The following is an 18,164-nucleotide window of genomic DNA, read 5'->3' as shown; positions in this document are numbered from 1 at the left end:
GGGTATCAATGTACGTTAATTAATGCACCTTCTATCTGGCAAATATCATGTAATCTTTCTATTAACTACAATAAAAAATATATGAAAAAAAGAAATGCAAATCAAACAACTTTGAGATTCCATATCACTCCAGTTAGAATGGCCATGATCAAGAAATCTAATAACAATAGATGCAGGAGGGGTTGTGACTTTGAGGGATCATTATTACACTGTTAGTGGGAGTGCAAGGTCATTCATTGGAAAGCAGTATGGCAGTTACTCAAAAGAGTAAACTTAGAGCTCCCCTATGACCCAGCAATTCAACTACTTGGCATTTATCCAAACGTCCAGAAACAAGGACATATTAAATCCATTAGCACAGAGATATTCTTTGCAGCACTATTTACCATAGCAAAGATATGAAACTATCCCAGATGCCCCTCAGTTGATGAGTGGATCAACAAGATATGGTATTTATACACAATAGAATTCTATGCTGCTGTCAGAAAGAACAACCTTAGAAAAAATCATATTAAGTGAAGTAAGCCAGACTCAAAGGAACACAGGCTCAATGGTTTCCCTCATTTGTCATGATCAGTAGAAACCTTGGGCTCTCCTAGCAGAGATTTACAATAGAATAAAGCCTTAGATACATAAGGCCATATAGTATGACAGTAAATGAAAGGTCCTCCAGGATATAGAAACAAAAGCTATATAATGAGTGATTGTTTTCCTTAATGTACTGTGTTATCTCTCATCTCTTTTGCTGTCCCTTGGTTATGTCATATTGTTACAATATTTCACCTGGTTATCTAATATGTTGGATATATGCGTATTTGGTTATTTGAAATTGGAAGGGGGAAAGGGAAAGGGGAAAACAAGATTAGGTGTGGGGGTGGAGGGGCATGGAAATGAGGATCAACTCATGAGAAAGGTTATCAATGTATGGGAAGTAATGCACCCTGTATCTTGTGAATATTATGTAACCCTTCTATTAATTACAATAAAAATATATGGAACATATTAATAAAAAAGTTTAAAAAAACAAATAAAATTTCTTGAAAAAGCCACACAGTTTCAAAAACAAAAAAATTTTAATACTATTATCATGGAGCAGTTGTCTTAAATTCTATAACAATCACTTATTTTGTAATTAATTAAATTCTAACACCAGCACAAAAAGGTACGGAATGTTGAGTGATGGAAATTTGACTTACAGTGAAGCAAAGCTTGTTTATCAATTTGACAGGAAGAATATTAGCTGCCTAATTAAGTGAATCTAATTTAAACTAATGGCCTAGATTCTCCAGATATCAGATAATGGACAAATGTTTGAGGATACTGCTGTGAGACATAGAATACTCCAGAGTTGTCACATTCAGCCACTTCCTATCACAGGCTGTCTATTCCACCCCTGTGGAAGACAAAACGAGGTCAGACAGGTATCATTCTACCTTTATATAGCAAGTCATCACCTGTAGACCACTCTAAACTATAACTGAAACCATTGAGTGAAACCATTGGATGCTTAAAGAAATAACAAACTTTAGGGCTGAGAGTGTGGACTAGTGGTAGAGTGCTTGTGTAGCACAAAGCCCTGGGCTCTATTCCTCTGCACCACATACACAGAAAAACCAAGAAATGGTGCTTTGACCCAAGTGGTAGAGTGCTATCTTTGATAAAGCTCAAGAACAGTGCTCTGGCCCTGAGTTCAAGCCCAAGAACTGGCAAAAAAATTTACAAAATATATAGAGTCGAATAAAATCTTTGCTTTTTCCTGGAGATGAATATTAACTGATGTAACTCAAAACAACCAGATTTACCAGTACCTCCTTAATGACAATTTAAGTCAAAGTACTGAAAATTAGGTGCTGCTAAAGAAATAACTTATTTGCTTAAAAATAATTTGCAATCTAGAGCTGACGACTTATTCCTCTAATCCTGGATATTCAGGAGGCTTGATTTAAGGATTAAAGTTCAAAGCCAGCCTAGATAAGTAACAAAAAATAGAAGTGGTAGTACAGATCAAGTGTAGAGTGCTAACTTCGAACAAAAAAGGTAAGAGACAGCACCAAACTCTTACAGCTCTATTACAGGCCCAGAATAAAATACAATAATAATAATGTCAATTAAGGTTAAAAACTGTCCAACCTAAACTACAAATTGAACATAAATCCTTATAGTTAAATTATATAAAAGGAAAAATCAAAGAATGATCTTGTAGAGAAGGTTAGTATATAATACTCAAATTTAAAATAAATGTAGGTAGTAGTGTTATTTTATTATTTGTAAAGAATACAAAAGCCATATAACGAATGATTGTCGACCTTAATGTACTATGTTATCCCTCATCTCCTTTGCTGTCCCTTGGGTATCTCATATTGTTACAATATCTCACTTTGTTTTCTGATATATTGAATTTATTTTTATTTGGTTATTTGAAATTTGATGGGGAAGGGGGGAAAACCAAGACAGGGGGTGGGGGGTGGGGGAGTGAGTGGGGGGAGGGTAATGGGTACCAAGACATGTGAAAGGGTATCAATGTATGTGAATTAATGCACTTTGTATCTGGCAAATATCATGTAACCCTTTTATTAATTACAATAGAAATATAAAAAGAATAATACATTTGTAAAGAATATTTATTTGCAAAGTATTTATTTTTGCTGGGTAGGGTGAATCAGGCTTGTAACATTAGCTACTAAGGAGGATATGAGGGTGGAGGTTTGAAGCCAGTCAAGGCAGTAAAATCTGTGAGATTTTTATGTCCTTAAAATTAATCACCAAAAAGCTAGAAGTGGAGCTGTGGCTTAAGTGCCCTCTCTCAAAATACAGACCTTTTCCTATTGGCATGCCTTGATGCCCTTGTTAAAAAATTTGTTGAAATATATGACATATTACTTCATTTCTACTTTATTGGTCTATATGTTTTTATACTGTTACCAACACATTAACTTCTGCAGCTCTAAACATTTTGAAATGCAGAATCCTTCAGTTTGTTGTTGATTGATTTTTTTTGGTATTCAGAGTGCCATGACATTGCATGTGAACTTTAGGGTAGATTTTTTTTCTCTCTCTGTAAAATGTATATTTATAATTTTGCTTTGATAAATTGCTTGATAAATAAATTGGAAGTATCAATACCTTTACATAATATTGTGTGTTCTACTTGATAAACACTGCATTTGTTCCCATTTCTTTGCTTAGTAATGTTTGTAGTTTTGTTTGTGAAGGTTCTCACTTCTTTATGCATTACTAAATATTTATTTTTGATATTCTCACAAGTAAAACAGTGCTTTTAAATTTTCTCTTAATATTGTTCAATATTGAATTGCGACAGTTTGTGTATTTTTATATGTTGTTCAATTCAATTATTATCTTGAATATTTTGTGAGCTTTTTAGTTTTATATGAAAGTCACAAAGAACAGGGATAACTTTACTTCTTCCTTTCTGATTTAGATGGTGTTTATTTTTCTTGCTTTATTACTCTGGCTTCAGCCTTCAACACTATGTCTTATAGAAGGGATTCAAGTGGGTTTATTACATTGTTTCGAATCTTATACAAAATCCTTAGTATTTCATCACTAAATTTACTTTTATTATAGTTTGAATACAGTGTTTCCTAGGCAAGTGCTGTAACACAAGGGCAATACCCACCATCTGCTTCGATATTTTTAATTTGTTTATTTTTAAAGTAGGGTGTCAATTTTTTGCCTTAGGATATGATCATCCTATCTACACTCTCCATGTTGCTGGGATCTCAAGCACACACCAGCACATCTGACAGTTTGATTTTAGTACTTTATGCAGAGGTCCACAGCTATTTGACTTTCATATTTTATGATGAAAAATTTTCTAAAATTACGTTACAGCCCCTCTTATTGTGACTTTTCTATCTTTGTCTTTTCAAAATTATGTAATGGTGAGTTTTGGTATTAAACACCATGCATTCATATTAAGAATTTAATGAGTTTGCTTAAATTTAGACTCATAACTTTCACTAATCCCCTCAAATTCATTCATTGTGGCAAATGTTCTCTTTGTCCTTTATGTCTTCTCCTTATAAAACTCACCATTCCCCATAAGTGTTAATAGCTCCCTTTTGCCCTATATACTCCACTTCATTGTTTTTCTTTCTGTTCATCACACCCAATAGTTTCTTTTGTCCCATCTTCAAGTTTGTGAATTCTTCTGCCTTATCAAATCTGCTCTTGAAATCCCCTAGTGAATTTTATTTCAAGTTTTGCATATTCAGTATCTGTTTTTGTTGCTATCTTGTATCTCTTGTTATGTCTTGACTTACTTTATATCTTCTTTAGGTCTTTGAGAAATTTTGCACAGTTATTTTAGTTATTTATTTTATACAAGTATTTAAAATCTTTGTATGGCAGATTTGCTCAGATCATGTGTGTGTGTGTGTGTGTGTGTGTGTGTGTGTGTGTGTGTGTCTGTGTGTGTGTGTATGCATGCACATGTGTGTGTGCAGGTGCACAAGCACACAGGCAATCACTCACACTTGTGGATGCACATATGGGTGTGTATGCTGGTCTTAGTGCTTAAACTCAAAATCTGGTACTGTTTCTGAGTTTCTTGGTTCAAACTTTTTGTTTAAGTATGAGACCCTTGGCATTATTTTGGTACAATAAATCTTCACATTCTTTGTCTTCATTGCCCTCATCAATCTTACAATAAAAGTTTAACAATTAGACTCATTAGGAAAGTTTTAATACCACAGGTACTAGAATCTTGCAACAGGAATGATTTCTTCCTTTTAACTAAACAACCCAACACAAATTTAACCAGTAATAAATAAATGATAAAATTAGTGGGTAATTGGGTGAATTCATAGGAAATTGCTAAAGGAGAAGACTAAACTTTGAACTTCTTTGTACTTTCTGAAGTTCAGTTAGAAATCAGAACCAGATAATAACAGATGCTGGCGGGGATATGGCCAGGAGGGAGCACTACTACACTGCTGGTGGGAGTGTAAACTCGTTCAACCACTATGGAAAGCAGTGTGGAAGTTCCTCAAAAGACTAAACAAAGAACTCCCCTATGACCCAACAATCCCACTCCTTGGCATTTATCCAAAGGTCTGGAAACAAGAACATAATAAAGCCACTAACACAATGATGTTCATTGCAGCACTATTTACGATAGCAAAGATATGGAACCAACCCAAATGACCCTCAGTAGATGATTGGATCAACAATATGTGGTATTTATACACAATGGAATTCTATGCTGCCATCAGAAACAATGACATCACCCCATTTGTAAGGAAATGGAAAGACTTGGAAAAAAATCTGATTAAGTGAAGTAGGCCAGAACCAAACGAACATAGGCTCAATGGTTTCCCTCATTTGTAATAATGAGGGAAACTTAGACTCTCCTAGCAGAGGATTACAGTAGCTCAAAGCCTAGATATATAAGGCCATATAGGATGAGACTATATGAAAGGCTCTCTAGGATATGGAAACAAGAGCTATAAAATGAGTGAATGTTTTTCTTAATGTACTATGTTATTTCTTGTCTCTTTTCTTGTCCCTTGGTTATTCTCATATTGTTACAGTATCCTGCCTTTGTGATCTGGTATATTGTATATACGTTTATGTGTTTATTTGAAATAAGGAAGGGAAGGAGGAAAGCAAAAAGAGGGGAGGGAGTGGAGGGAGGGAATTGGGGACAAAAACATGAGAAAGGGTATCAATGTGTGTGAAGTAATGCTCCTTCTATCTGACGAATATAACTGTAGCCCTCTATTAATTACAATAAAAATGAGGAAAAGAAGAATGTAAACCCACTTTGCTAGTGGATTAAATCTGGGTATGCCTGCTATCTCATTCTTCCTTTTAGCCAATTGTATAAATCAAACTCATGTGTAAGACTCTAAATAAATGTCATATTGATAGACAAAAGAAAAAAGATAATGAAATCAGAACCAAACCAATTTTAAACAATTTACTGAAAACATTTCTTTAAATGTAAGAAATGGAGTAATTTGGTTCTACTTGCTCTGAGAAATTTTTATGTACTTATTTCTGATTCTGTAATGATATGAGAAAGACCATCTTTTGGAGGTGCAGTACAAGGGCCTCACACTTGGTAGCCAGCACATTAGTTGCTGTCCTAACTCTGCAGCTTTTACACACTTGCTAATTTTAGGCTAAAGTCTACATTCCTGCAAGTATATGCACATGTGCTATAATTATGCTTTAATAAGGCTTCCATAGTCTCCCAGGTCACAGATTCATGAGGTTTGTGTTCAGCTTTCAAGTTGGCCTGGCCCCACAATAGTCCCAATAGTTTCTCATGTAGTTTGAGATGGTAAGTGTGTGCCATAATACTCTCCTGTCTGTTGAGAAAGTATCATGTAAAATTTCCCCAAAGGCTAGCTTTAAATAACAATCTTCTTATTCTCAGCTTTCCAACTAGCTAGGATTCTATGAGAGCCTATGATGGTGCATGGTTTTCAGGAATGTCTCAATTGCCCTCTGACTGGGCTTTTTCTTTCTTACAACAGAATAAGAGCAAAGAAGTGTTATGTACATAAGTAATTATGGAAAAATTATGATATGGTTATAATTCTTTCATTTTCAAGTAAATGCTATTTATCTTATAATTTTAAACTATTTCCTTAATTTACCAGATTTCAAATAGTTTTCAGAAATTGCAAATACTTTTCTCATCCAAGCAATAAAATGGATTACTAATGACAGTCCAATGGCAATGAGTAAAGAATCATATATTATGTAAATATCATTTCCATTTCACTTTCAAAAGTAGCAATTATCCATTTATACCTGAACTACTTTTTGGGACTGTACATCAACAATCAGTACTCTGTCCAATGTTGGCTGAGCAACATAAATGAATTTGTCTTTGATGTTAACAGCTGAGGCCCACACACATCTTGAAACCTCATCATCCTCCAGTTTGGGACAAACTTCATCCTGAAATTTAGAAATTAGAAAGTAAAATTAATCTATAACATTAAAATTGCAATATCACAGCAAACTAATACTTGGTACTTTATTATATTTTATCAAATGTTATTTATATCAAATTTGATATATGTGTGGTTTATTAAAACAGAATGGGAAGTGTACTTATCCATACTAAACTACATTAAATGTTTCTGAAAATCAATGTAGCTGAGATCTTTGAAAGACAAAGTTCAGATCCTTCATTACTAATCTATTGGTTAAATCCAGTTTCTTCCATTTTTTACAAGTAATTTGTAAGCCAACAACATTTTACTTCAAATTGTCCAGCATTTTTCACAAAACAAATATCTCATAAAAATATGTCCAGAACTTTTCAAAACATTAGTGATAGCCACCATGGAAGAGGCTAAAAGTCACCAAATTCCTTGGAAATGATTGCTATCAAACATTTTATGATGAATCAAAAATTGTGGGAAATCACAAAAAGAGAGAATCAGGGAACCCCACAAACCAACTATCTTCAGAAATCAACAACTGCAAATTCAAGAAGCAACAGAGAAGTACACAAAACGGAAAAGAAACACAGATAAAGCTTATATCCAATGCTCTCAAAGAATCCAAAGCTGTGAAAGTAGTAGCAGATGGCACCTGGGCCCAGTAGCCCAGATCTCCAGCAAGCTGTGGATCTCAGACGCAGGAACCCCACACAGACCAGGCAGAGACAACACAGACAGTGGCAGAGACCAGAGGGGAGGCAAAGGACACTCCAACACCATGGAGCAGCTCACAGCCAGACCCCTCAAAGAATAAGTAGTCCAGGAGGTTCACCCAAACCCATCAGGAAAGCAAGGGTGGTAGCGAGCTACAAAACTTAACCAAGACCCATCCCACCTATCCCAAGAAAGACTGGCAAGTGCACACTAGGAGCCCATATTAAGAAGACAGAAGAAGAGCATGTAAATAACCTAAAAAAGAAATTTAAGCACCTAAAGGAGCAAGAAAAAGTTAATTCTAAAACAACTAAAGGACAGAAATAACAAACACAAAGTCAGAAATATCAGAGATTGAAATAAGATCCACCATACACAAAATTAATAAAGCAAAAGTTAGTTCTCTGAAAGAGTCAACAAAATTGACAGACTCCTGGCAAGATTAGTAAAAAAAAATGAGAGGAGAGACTCAAATAAAGAAGATTAGAGACCCCACAGGAACAATCATGACTGATATGTAAGAAATTCAGTCCATTATGAATAAGTACTACCAGGGCCTATATTCAAAGAAAGATGAAAATCTAGTAGAAATGGATGACTTCTTAAATGAATATAGGCTACCTGCATTGAAAAATGATGAGGTAAACAAATTGAATAAAACAATATCGTACAATAAAATTGCAGATGCAATCAGGGAAATGCAAACAAAAAAGAGCTCAGGTCCAGATGAAATTCTACAAGACATTTAAAGATGAAGTAAAACCTATACTCTTGAAATTCTTCCAAGAAATAGAAGCCCAAGGAGCAATACCAAACTTTTTATGAAGCTAATATTACGCTCATCCCCAAACCAGGGAAAAACCCAACAAAAAAGTAAACTACAGACCTATCTCTCTAATGAACATAGATGCAAAACTCAATAAAATACTAGCCAACAGAATCCAGAAACAAATTTTAAAAATTATACACTAGGATCAAGTAGGCTTCATCCCACCAATGCAAGCCTAGTTTAACATTCACAAATCAATAAATGTAATACATCTTATCAATAGAGCAAAGGAAAAAAGTCACATGATACCATCTCTGGACACGGAGAAGGCATTTGACAAAACACAACATCCATGCATGCTGAAAGCACTAGAAAAAATAGGAATAAGAGATGTGTTTCTTAAAATAATTAAAGTCATATATGACAAACCTACAACCAGTATTATACTAAATTGAGAAAGACCAGAACCATTTACCTTAAAATCAGGAACTAAACAGGGATGAACACTGTCTCCACTTCTGCATCCCATTATTTAACTTGCACTTTTGGTAATCTTTCAGTAGTATTTAAAATACAGTGCAATTCCCTTAGCCAGAATAATAAGGCAAGAAAAGGACAATAAATGGCTCCAAATAGGGAAAGAAGAAATTAAACTATCCCTATTCGCAGATGATACGATCCTCTGCCTGAGTGACACAATAAGCTCCACTCCCAAACTCCTAGAATTAATAAACCTCTTTAGCAAAGTGGCAGAATACAAAATTAAACTGCAAAAGTCAGTAGCCTTCTTGTATGCCAACAACACACAAACAGAAGGTGAAATCAAGAAAATGATCCCATTTGCAATAGTCCACAAAAGATTAAAATACTTAGGAATTAACTTAACCAAAGATGTAAAGGAATTATTTAATGAATACTATAAAAGCCTAACAAAAGAAATTAAAGAGGACAACAAGAAATGGAAAGATATCCTATGCTCATGTGTAAGGAGAACCAATATAATGAAAATGGCCAGGCTGCCAAAATTGACATACAAATTCAATGCAATCCCCATAAAAATACCAAAGACATTCTTTACTGAAACAGAAGATATAATCCAAAGGTTCACAGAACAGAAAAAGATCTAGAATAGCCAAAAGAATTCTAGGCAACAAGAGCAATCCTGGGGGCATTACAATACCAGATTTCAAACTCTACTATAGAGCCATCATAACAAAATCTGCATGGTATTGGCACAAAAATAGACCAGAAGATCAATAGAACAGAATAGAAGATTCAGAAATAGAACCACAAACCTATAGTCAACTTGTATTTGACAAAGGAGCCAAAGCTATACAGTGGAATAAACACAGTCTATTCAATTATTGGTGCTGGCAAAACTAGGGAACCACATGCAGAAAACTAAAAATTGACCCTAGCCTTTCGCCATGCACAAGCATTAACTCAAAGTGGATAAAAGACCTTAATGTCAGACCAGAAACTGTGAAACTGCTACATGATTGAGTAGGAGAGACACTGGAACTCATAGGCACAGGCAAAAGATTCCTGAACAGAATCCCAGGGTCACAACAGATTGGAGAGAGACTGGATAAATGGAACTACCTAAAAATAAAAAGTTTCTGCACTTGACAGAAACATAGCTACTAAAGTAGAGACACAGCCAACCAACTGGGAAAAAATATTTACCAATAATACATCAGACAAATGCTTAATATCCAGTATCATTTAGGGAACTCAAGAAACTAATTCCCCCCAAACCCAACAAATCATTCACTAAATGGGCAAATGAACTAACGAGAACTTATCAAAAGAAAAGATTAAAATGGCAGAAAAGCATATGAGAAAATGTTCATCATCCATGGTGATAAAGGAACTGCAAATAAAAACAACCCTAAGATACCACCTTACTCCAACAAGAATGGCCAAGATTTTAAACTCAGACAATGACAGATGCTGGCAGGGTTGTGGAGATAAAGGAACCCTCCTGCACTGCCAGTGGGATTGTAAACTAGTTCAGCCACTCTGGAAATCAGTGTGGAGTTTTCTTAAAGAACTGAAAATTGACCTTCCCTACAATCCCGCCATACTACTTCTGGGCATCTACCCTGAACATCATAACCCAAGATATGATAAGGACACCTGCTCAGCTATGTTCATCTCTGCACTATTTACAATAGCCAGGTGATGGAAACAATCCAGATGCCCTACTGCAGATGAATGGATACAGAAAATGTGGTATATCTCTACAATGGAATTCTACATAGCCTACAGACAAGATAAAACAATGGCATTTGCAGGGAAGTGGATGAATCTAGAGTGAATCATGTTGGGTGAGACAAGTCAAGACCAAAGGAACAAAAGGCACATGGTATCCTTAATATATGGCTATTATATCCAAACAGTACAAGAGCAAGGACTCAATATTGGTATACCCAAGCTATGGACATGTACGGGAAATATAAACACAACTACATAGACATAAAAACCTATGACTCCATAGACATAATGTTTTTTTACATAGATTAATATGTATCTATGATATAGAAACTCAGCCTAATTTTGATTATGTTCTAAAATCTAAGTGCCAGTGATTGTATATAAAGATTCCCTTTTTGAATACTTGTTTGTTAAATATGTCATTTGAAATACAATGTAAAAATCAATGTTAATATATTTTTTAATAAAAAATTGTGAGATACTACAGATACATCCTTCACAATGGGTATTTTCTTTTTCAATTTGTTATAAAGGTCAAATTTTGTGAATTCATCTGCCTGAAGATTTTTACCTTGATTCTTTATCTTAGAACAGCTATCTACTTGAAGATATGTAGTCTGTATCAAATGTCCTGTTTCCTTCCTTTTTCTCTTTTGCAATAAATGACTCTTGAAGGGACTCAGAGCTTTTGTAATGTTGGACAAACATCATAATTAAAAGATATGAAAGGGGCTGGACATTTGGCTTACTGGTAGAATGCTTGCTTAGCATGAACAAAGCCCCAGGTTCGATTCCTAGGTACCGCATACTTAGAAAAAAGCTGGAAATGGTGCTACGGCTCAAGTGGTAGAGCTTTAGTCTCAAAACCCAAGGATAGTACTCAGGTCCTGAGCCCAAGCCCAGGACTGTCAAAAAAAGAACATGAAAAGTTTCATTTAAACTCATATTTTCTCTTTTGAAGTTTCTTTTTTCACTAATCTTCTTCATTTGCTAGTTAGAAAATCCACTAAGTAATTAGCAAATATGATTTATACAAAAGTATTTAACTGTGATATGTCCACACATGGTCCATTTTTTTCTGATTAGATTCAGCCCTCTGTCACTCAACCTTCTTTAAAGAAAAAAATAAAGATTTTTACGGTTCTGTTTTCATACACATGTACAGTACTCCACCCTCACCCTCTCTTTTGTCTTTCCTCCTTTTTCATGGGTATCAAACACAAACCTAATCTGTTTTATAGACCTAGTATTTATTTTTAGAGACTAGATTCTTCATATGAGAGAATATGTAGTATTTACGTTTCTTAGTCTGATTCATTTCACTTAGCATGATGATCTCTATTTCCACCCATTTTCCTGAAGGTGAAATAATTTAATTTTCCATCATGGCTCAACATACTCTATTTTTCCTTGAAAAGAATAGGTTGCTGTTCATAGTTCATGAGCAAAGTCCCCGAATACTAAGCCATTATTGTGTGAAATGATTCAGCTTACTCATAAAGTATGAAATGAACTCCATTCCACAGCTAAAACTTAACCACTGATTGCAAGGATACCAAAAAAATGCCAAGTAGGAATACCTGTAACTGCTATAGGAAACAGAATACCTCTGGAGGCAACTGCTCAGAACCCAGAAAAGTCGTGACATTTTATTCATCCTGTCTGACTGAAACCACTTCCTATGGCAACTTTTCTTTAAAAGTCAACTGAATGACTTCAACAGGATTTGAAAAACAAACACTATACAACACTATACAAAATCTGCCCTTGAAAAGCATGAAGAGGTGAGAGAAACATAAGACTTGTAGTTAATGACAGGCTTGAATTTAGTGAAATGGTTTATAAGCTCCTTGTTGGTGTGTAAAAATTCCTGACTAAACCTGACAAAATAATGAAAAGCGTGAGTCACCAGCAGCAGCTGTCAACCAGATAACTGCTAAGTCAGGAACTATTTTCACTCCCCCCCCCCACCTTTTTCCTATAAAACTATTGAAAAGAAACACTGCATTTCTATGTTGTCCTTCTAAGATATTTCTGATCAGACTTAAAATCCTTTTTACAAAAAGGTTTCCTGATATTCACTCAGCATTTCCTTTGCCTTGCTTTAAGTTGATGGCCTATTTGGTCTCCTTTTTTACTAGCTCTCTTAATTTTTAAAATTCACGCATCAGTATTTTTTTCTTATGGTAGTAATTGTAGAGAAATGCATTAGGCATTTATGGAAAATAGAAGACATATACTACCGGAGATTCAAACACTATGATTCATGTATTAAATGCTGTTGAGAATGAGAGTCAACAATAAAAAGATAATCCTATAAATGAGGTGCCATAATTCTTTCTGATAGCATCATAGAATTCCATTATGTATAAATACCACATTTTCTTGACCGTAAGACTTAAAGAAGTAAGCCAGACTCAAAGACACATAGGCTCCATGGTTTCTCTCATTTGTAATAAATAGGATACATCTAGGATTTTCCTAACAGGGGAGCACAATAGCTTAAAAGCTATTTGTCTATGGCCATAGAGGATGAGGCTAAGAGAAATGAACTCCAGGATATGGAAACAAGAGGTTAATTTTTGTGGTTGTAGTTGTTAATGTACTGTATGAAGTTATTTCTTCTTTTTTGTCCCCTTATGGTTTATCCAATATTGTGGCTTTGGTACCTCATTTTTTGTATATTTATTTGTTTATTTGAAATAAGGAAGGGAAGGGGAAAAGCAAGATGATAAGACACAGGACAAAGTGGTAATCACTGCAATAGTTATATTTTCAAGACAATGTATTGGAAATTAACTTTACAACTGGAGAAGGGGTTGGGGGAGAAAAAACATGGGAAGGGGTAACAATGTTCAAGAAGTAATTTGTTTACTACCTTATGAATGTAATTGTAACCCCTCTCTATATCATCATCCTGACAATAAAATGAAATGAAATGAAGACAATCCTAGGTCATAATTAGAAAATATTTCTAGTAGACCATTTCTATGCAAAATCACATATTAACATCTCCAAAAATTATAAAAGACTCTGAGGGATGTTACCATTGATTGTATAACAGATTTTTTTATTGCAATAGTGACAATTTTAGCTGAATTGCAAAACCTAATTAAGACATAGAGAAAATTACTCGTCTCCTAGTAGAACTCTGCCATTTGGATTTATTATTTTTTTCTTCATACTGACTAACCATTAAAATGCTTTTCCCTCATTTCTCCAAATTCCAATATTTGCTTACTCTTCCTATTTATACCCCTCTGAGGTCGTATTCTTCAGCCTCAAGACTATAAGTACCATTTATATTTGCATCTCTACTTTCCTTGTTTTCAAATCAACAAAGACAAGCCATTACTCCTCCTAATGCCTCTTGCTAATTGTACAAATACTCAGGATACTCAGCTCTCAGAAAAGACCCTGTACTTTATTCATGACTTTGTTGTATATTCAAGAAGCCAAACATGAAACTTGCTATCAACTTAAGAATAAAGGATTAAACAATTTCAATTGCAGTCTGTTTTCCCATCTTATCATTAGTCTAATTTTCTTCAGACTTTTGAAATGCTTTCTAGAAAGTGTTGTGCTGTTTCCTGACTTCTACTCTAAGCTGATCATATGTCACATAATATTTTGTTATATTATTTTTGGAGCATATGCTCAAAATCATCCGTTGTCTCAGTACTTCCTTTCACTAATCTTCAGTAGTAAGGATGAACCAATTAGGACCCTGTAAAGCTATGTTTGGGGAAAAAAATCTTTTTAAAAGGTGGGTCAGTGCTGTACCAGTTGCCCATTGATGAAAGGTCAGTTTCATATAGGTATGTAAAACAAAATTTGTGTTTTGGTTCCCTAAAGTTTATGCTGCTTTGCATTATTTCAAGAACTTGATGTCTTGTGTGAAATGTTCTTTTATTTACGCAAAGTAGCAGAGATCATTAAATGAGACCCTAAAGCCTTTCAGTGACTACAAACAGAGGAAACTCTCTGCCAGCTGGAATTCTAGTTAGTGAAGAAACAAAAAGTAAAATTATGCAGAACTAGTACCACCAATTTATCTTCTTCCGATGATTCTACTGTTTATTTTGAGATGATTCAAGAGTTATCTACACATTCTATATTGTTTAATAACATGAAAAAATAACAAAGAAGATTTATGTAGGACATGAAAGTAGTGTGTAAGATTCAGATTTATAAAATAAAAGCTTATTGGAAGCAAGCTATACTCATTCATGTAAATTCCCTAAAAAGCTTAATGCCTTGCTATTGGCAGAAAGCGTGTTTTTAATTCCTAATTTACTATAAATATGCCTTCTGTTTACTATTTTACTTCTCTTGATTAATTTTTTTTCTGACTGTCATGACTTCTTCATTTTATGTTTCCTAATTGTGCCCTCAGCAATGTCAAGGTTCAATTTTTTTAAAAAAAATTTCTGCCACATTTATTTTATGTCAGATGGTATTAATGGCCTCTATGCTGTTTATCTAATGACTGCCACAATCTCATGGGATGCAGAAATGAGTCCCTGGCCAAGTCTTCATCAAAAATTGTTTTTACTCTACAGAAAAAAAGAGTGCTGTATAGGTAGTTTCAAATAGGTATTTAATACAATAAAATATATTGTAATAAACCGATTAATTAAACTGATTATTATTTTTTTTCTTTTTTGTTGGTCATGGGGCTTGAACTCTGAGCGTGGGCTCTGTCCCTGAGAGCAAGCTTTGAATCATGATCCTATAATCTCAACCTCCTGAGTAGTTAGGATTACAGGCATAAGCCACCAGCAGCTAACCTCATTTAAGTTTTATATGAAAATTATACATTGTTTGCACACATGAAGAGATAAATGTAGACAAAAGAGACTGTGTACAAAGCACTGATCAAACTGACAACAAAAAACACTTTCAAGCCGGGCAAATCCTAGATTCTCAGAAGGCTGAGATTTGAAGATTGCAATTTAAAGACAGCCTGACACTATAGTCTGTGAGATTCTTACCTCCAACTAACCACCAGAAAACAGGAAGTGGCACCGTGGCTCAGTGTATTAGAGTGCTAGCCTTGAGCTGAAGAGCTCAGGGATGATGCCCTGGCTCAGAGCTCAAGCCCCAGGTCAGGTCACACACAGTGTGACTAGGTCTTGCACATAGCATACTTAGTTCAGTTGTACAGCCTAGAATTGTTCCTATTAGTGTTAAAAAAACAGTAGAATAACTAAGGTTCCACAATGTTAAACCTATATCTAGTATAATATTGTATTATGCATTATAAATTTTGGGGATGGAAAAAAACAGATAAAGGAAAAAAATGGAAACATTGTGGTGTAAAAGAAAAGTAAAACTGATATTTCTGAATAACAGAAATGAGGTCTATAACAGGCTAAATACATAAACAAAGAATATGAAAGATTTAAAAATTATTAGTCTGTGAGTGAGACGTCAGGATGATGTAGCCTTTGGAAACCAAGAGGAGAGAAAATTTTGGCATTCTAGGAAAATTATGAAATTTTGTGTCCAAACTCATTCTGATTTGAATTCTGAATCCACATTGGGAATGGAATCATATTTGTTTGGAACCCATTCCATGTGTGATAAGATGAAATCCTGAGTATAGCTAGTAAACCTATAGCAAGAGTCCTGTCAAAGGCATAAATGAATAAAGAAAAAAGGGAGTCAGAAGAGTAAGTAAAAGCTGGCTGTATGAACACTGAGTCAGTCACTTTTAAAAGCTGAAAACTAACTCTATCTGATACTTGAACTAAAATTTAGAGCAAGCAAGGAGTAAATTCTGGGAGAGTTAATAAAGATTCCAAGTTTATCAATGCTTTATCTAAACAGTAAGGTATCCTGAGAATTGCATCTTTGATGTCTTATTGCAGACAGTGTATTTGAAAAAAAATGCCACTCTTAGATCTTTTCCATTGGGAAAAAATTCCTGATGACTCATTTCTACCATTACTATTCAATAAATTTATCTTTATATTAGAAATATGAGTGATTATTTGTTCATTATGTATTTTAAAATTATAAGCAGAATTTTTGTAGTTCACTCTCCTTACATTGTTGTTGGATTTTAGAGAGAACTACTACAGTAGAAATACGAATATTTCAGATTTCATGCAGTAAAAATCCACTTTTTAGCACTGGGTTGAGAACTCCTTTTACCCAGGAAGAGGCACCAGGATGGCTGTAAGAAGTTACTTAGACTCAGTCTCCTTACTTCAGTTTTGTAGAAACTAGAAACGTTGCTGTAAAATGATTTTGCTGTGAATTAAATAAACATTTGATGCCATTCTTTTTAATATTTATAGGTTTGCTTATATTCACTTAATATATCTTTATAAAAATATGAATGTGATATAAAATTAAGTGTCTTACTTTATCAGGAAACATGTATAATTTTACTCATTTTTATTTATTATACAACTATGTGAATATTAACATATCTTATGAAAAATGGATTTATTATTACCAATGTAAGAAATTCAATCAAGATAAAATGGTACATATAATTTAAATGTTTAAATATTTTTATACTACAAATATGTTTACTTAGTAATTTAAACCATAGTTGAACATATATAAACTAAAAGCTATTTCGTTTGCTGTGTGCAATGTTGGACATAGTAAATTAAATGCTGTTTCTTTATTTGAACACAAAAACACAGGGAGGGATTTGTCCCATAGAATGCCCAAAAGGCATCTGGTTTACCTTCTTTACGCTCAAAGGGCTTTTCTCTATTTATTCCAGGACTTGCCTTTTAGCTACAAACTCGGGTCTCCATCACCAGTGCATAAACAGCAGCACTGGCCGCCACAAGGCAGGAAAGAGGAGCTGATAGTAAAAAATCTAAAGAATTACATTAAACCTTATTTTTTCTTTGTCATATTCCATAGACATTTAAATTTTAAATATGAGATTTGAGAAGAGATTACTCACTAAGTCTTCCTTATAAGTACTGACATTTTGGATGTGAATGTATGTTTGAACTTGAGTAGAACTGTATGGTCACATAAGTCATTTGATCTTATATTTCCATGTAAAAATGTCCAGTTGTATATGGAGATACAAATACTTCTAGCAACACAAAAATTAAATTCATGAGATAACCGCTAGTACGACTATATATAAGAAAATTTTGATATTCTAAATTTGGTATGCAAGTATTATCCAGGAAAATCTTCACTGTAAAGCTGAGAAAAAGAATAATAGGAATCGATACTTTTTCAATGTAAAATGAAATTTTCCAATCCCATTAAAAAAATAAAATGAAGAATTAATAAAGCATCCAATACATCCCAACTTCCAAAGGAATTTACATATAATTGTTTTTAATTGCTTTGCGAGATCTCTAAAATTATTTGTTGTTTTAAATTAAAAACAGTAAGGGGTAATTATTATACATCCTATTTGGTCTTGAATATTCACTACCATTAAATTCATTTTAATTGTAAACACATAGTTATAATGCACATTACCATTTAATTTTATTCCCCAGGTATAACACTTTCACCATACCCAAAGAAACATAGGCCTTGTGGTTTGC

General features: G+C 34.1%; 1 protein-coding gene across 2 annotated transcripts in view; it reads right to left on the bottom strand.

Moving 5' to 3' along the window:
* Fstl5 (follistatin like 5) overlaps nt 1-18,164 on the bottom strand; it is a 570,877-nt gene that overhangs the window by 92,347 nt on the left and 460,366 nt on the right. For both annotated transcript variants that reach the window (XM_090343981.1, XM_090343982.1), the window contains one exon: nt 6,784-6,933. In XM_090343981.1, coding sequence (XP_090200107.1) covers nt 6,784-6,933 — 150 coding nt within the window. The remainder of the gene's footprint in view (nt 1-6,783; nt 6,934-18,164) is intronic.

This window comes from Megascapheus bottae, chromosome 13 (assembly GCF_031878675.1).
Source record: "Megascapheus bottae isolate mThoBot1 chromosome 13, mThoBot2.hap1, whole genome shotgun sequence".
Lineage (NCBI taxonomy): Eukaryota > Metazoa > Chordata > Mammalia > Rodentia > Geomyidae > Megascapheus > Megascapheus bottae.
This window is presented reverse-complemented; position numbering and strand designations above follow the sequence as displayed.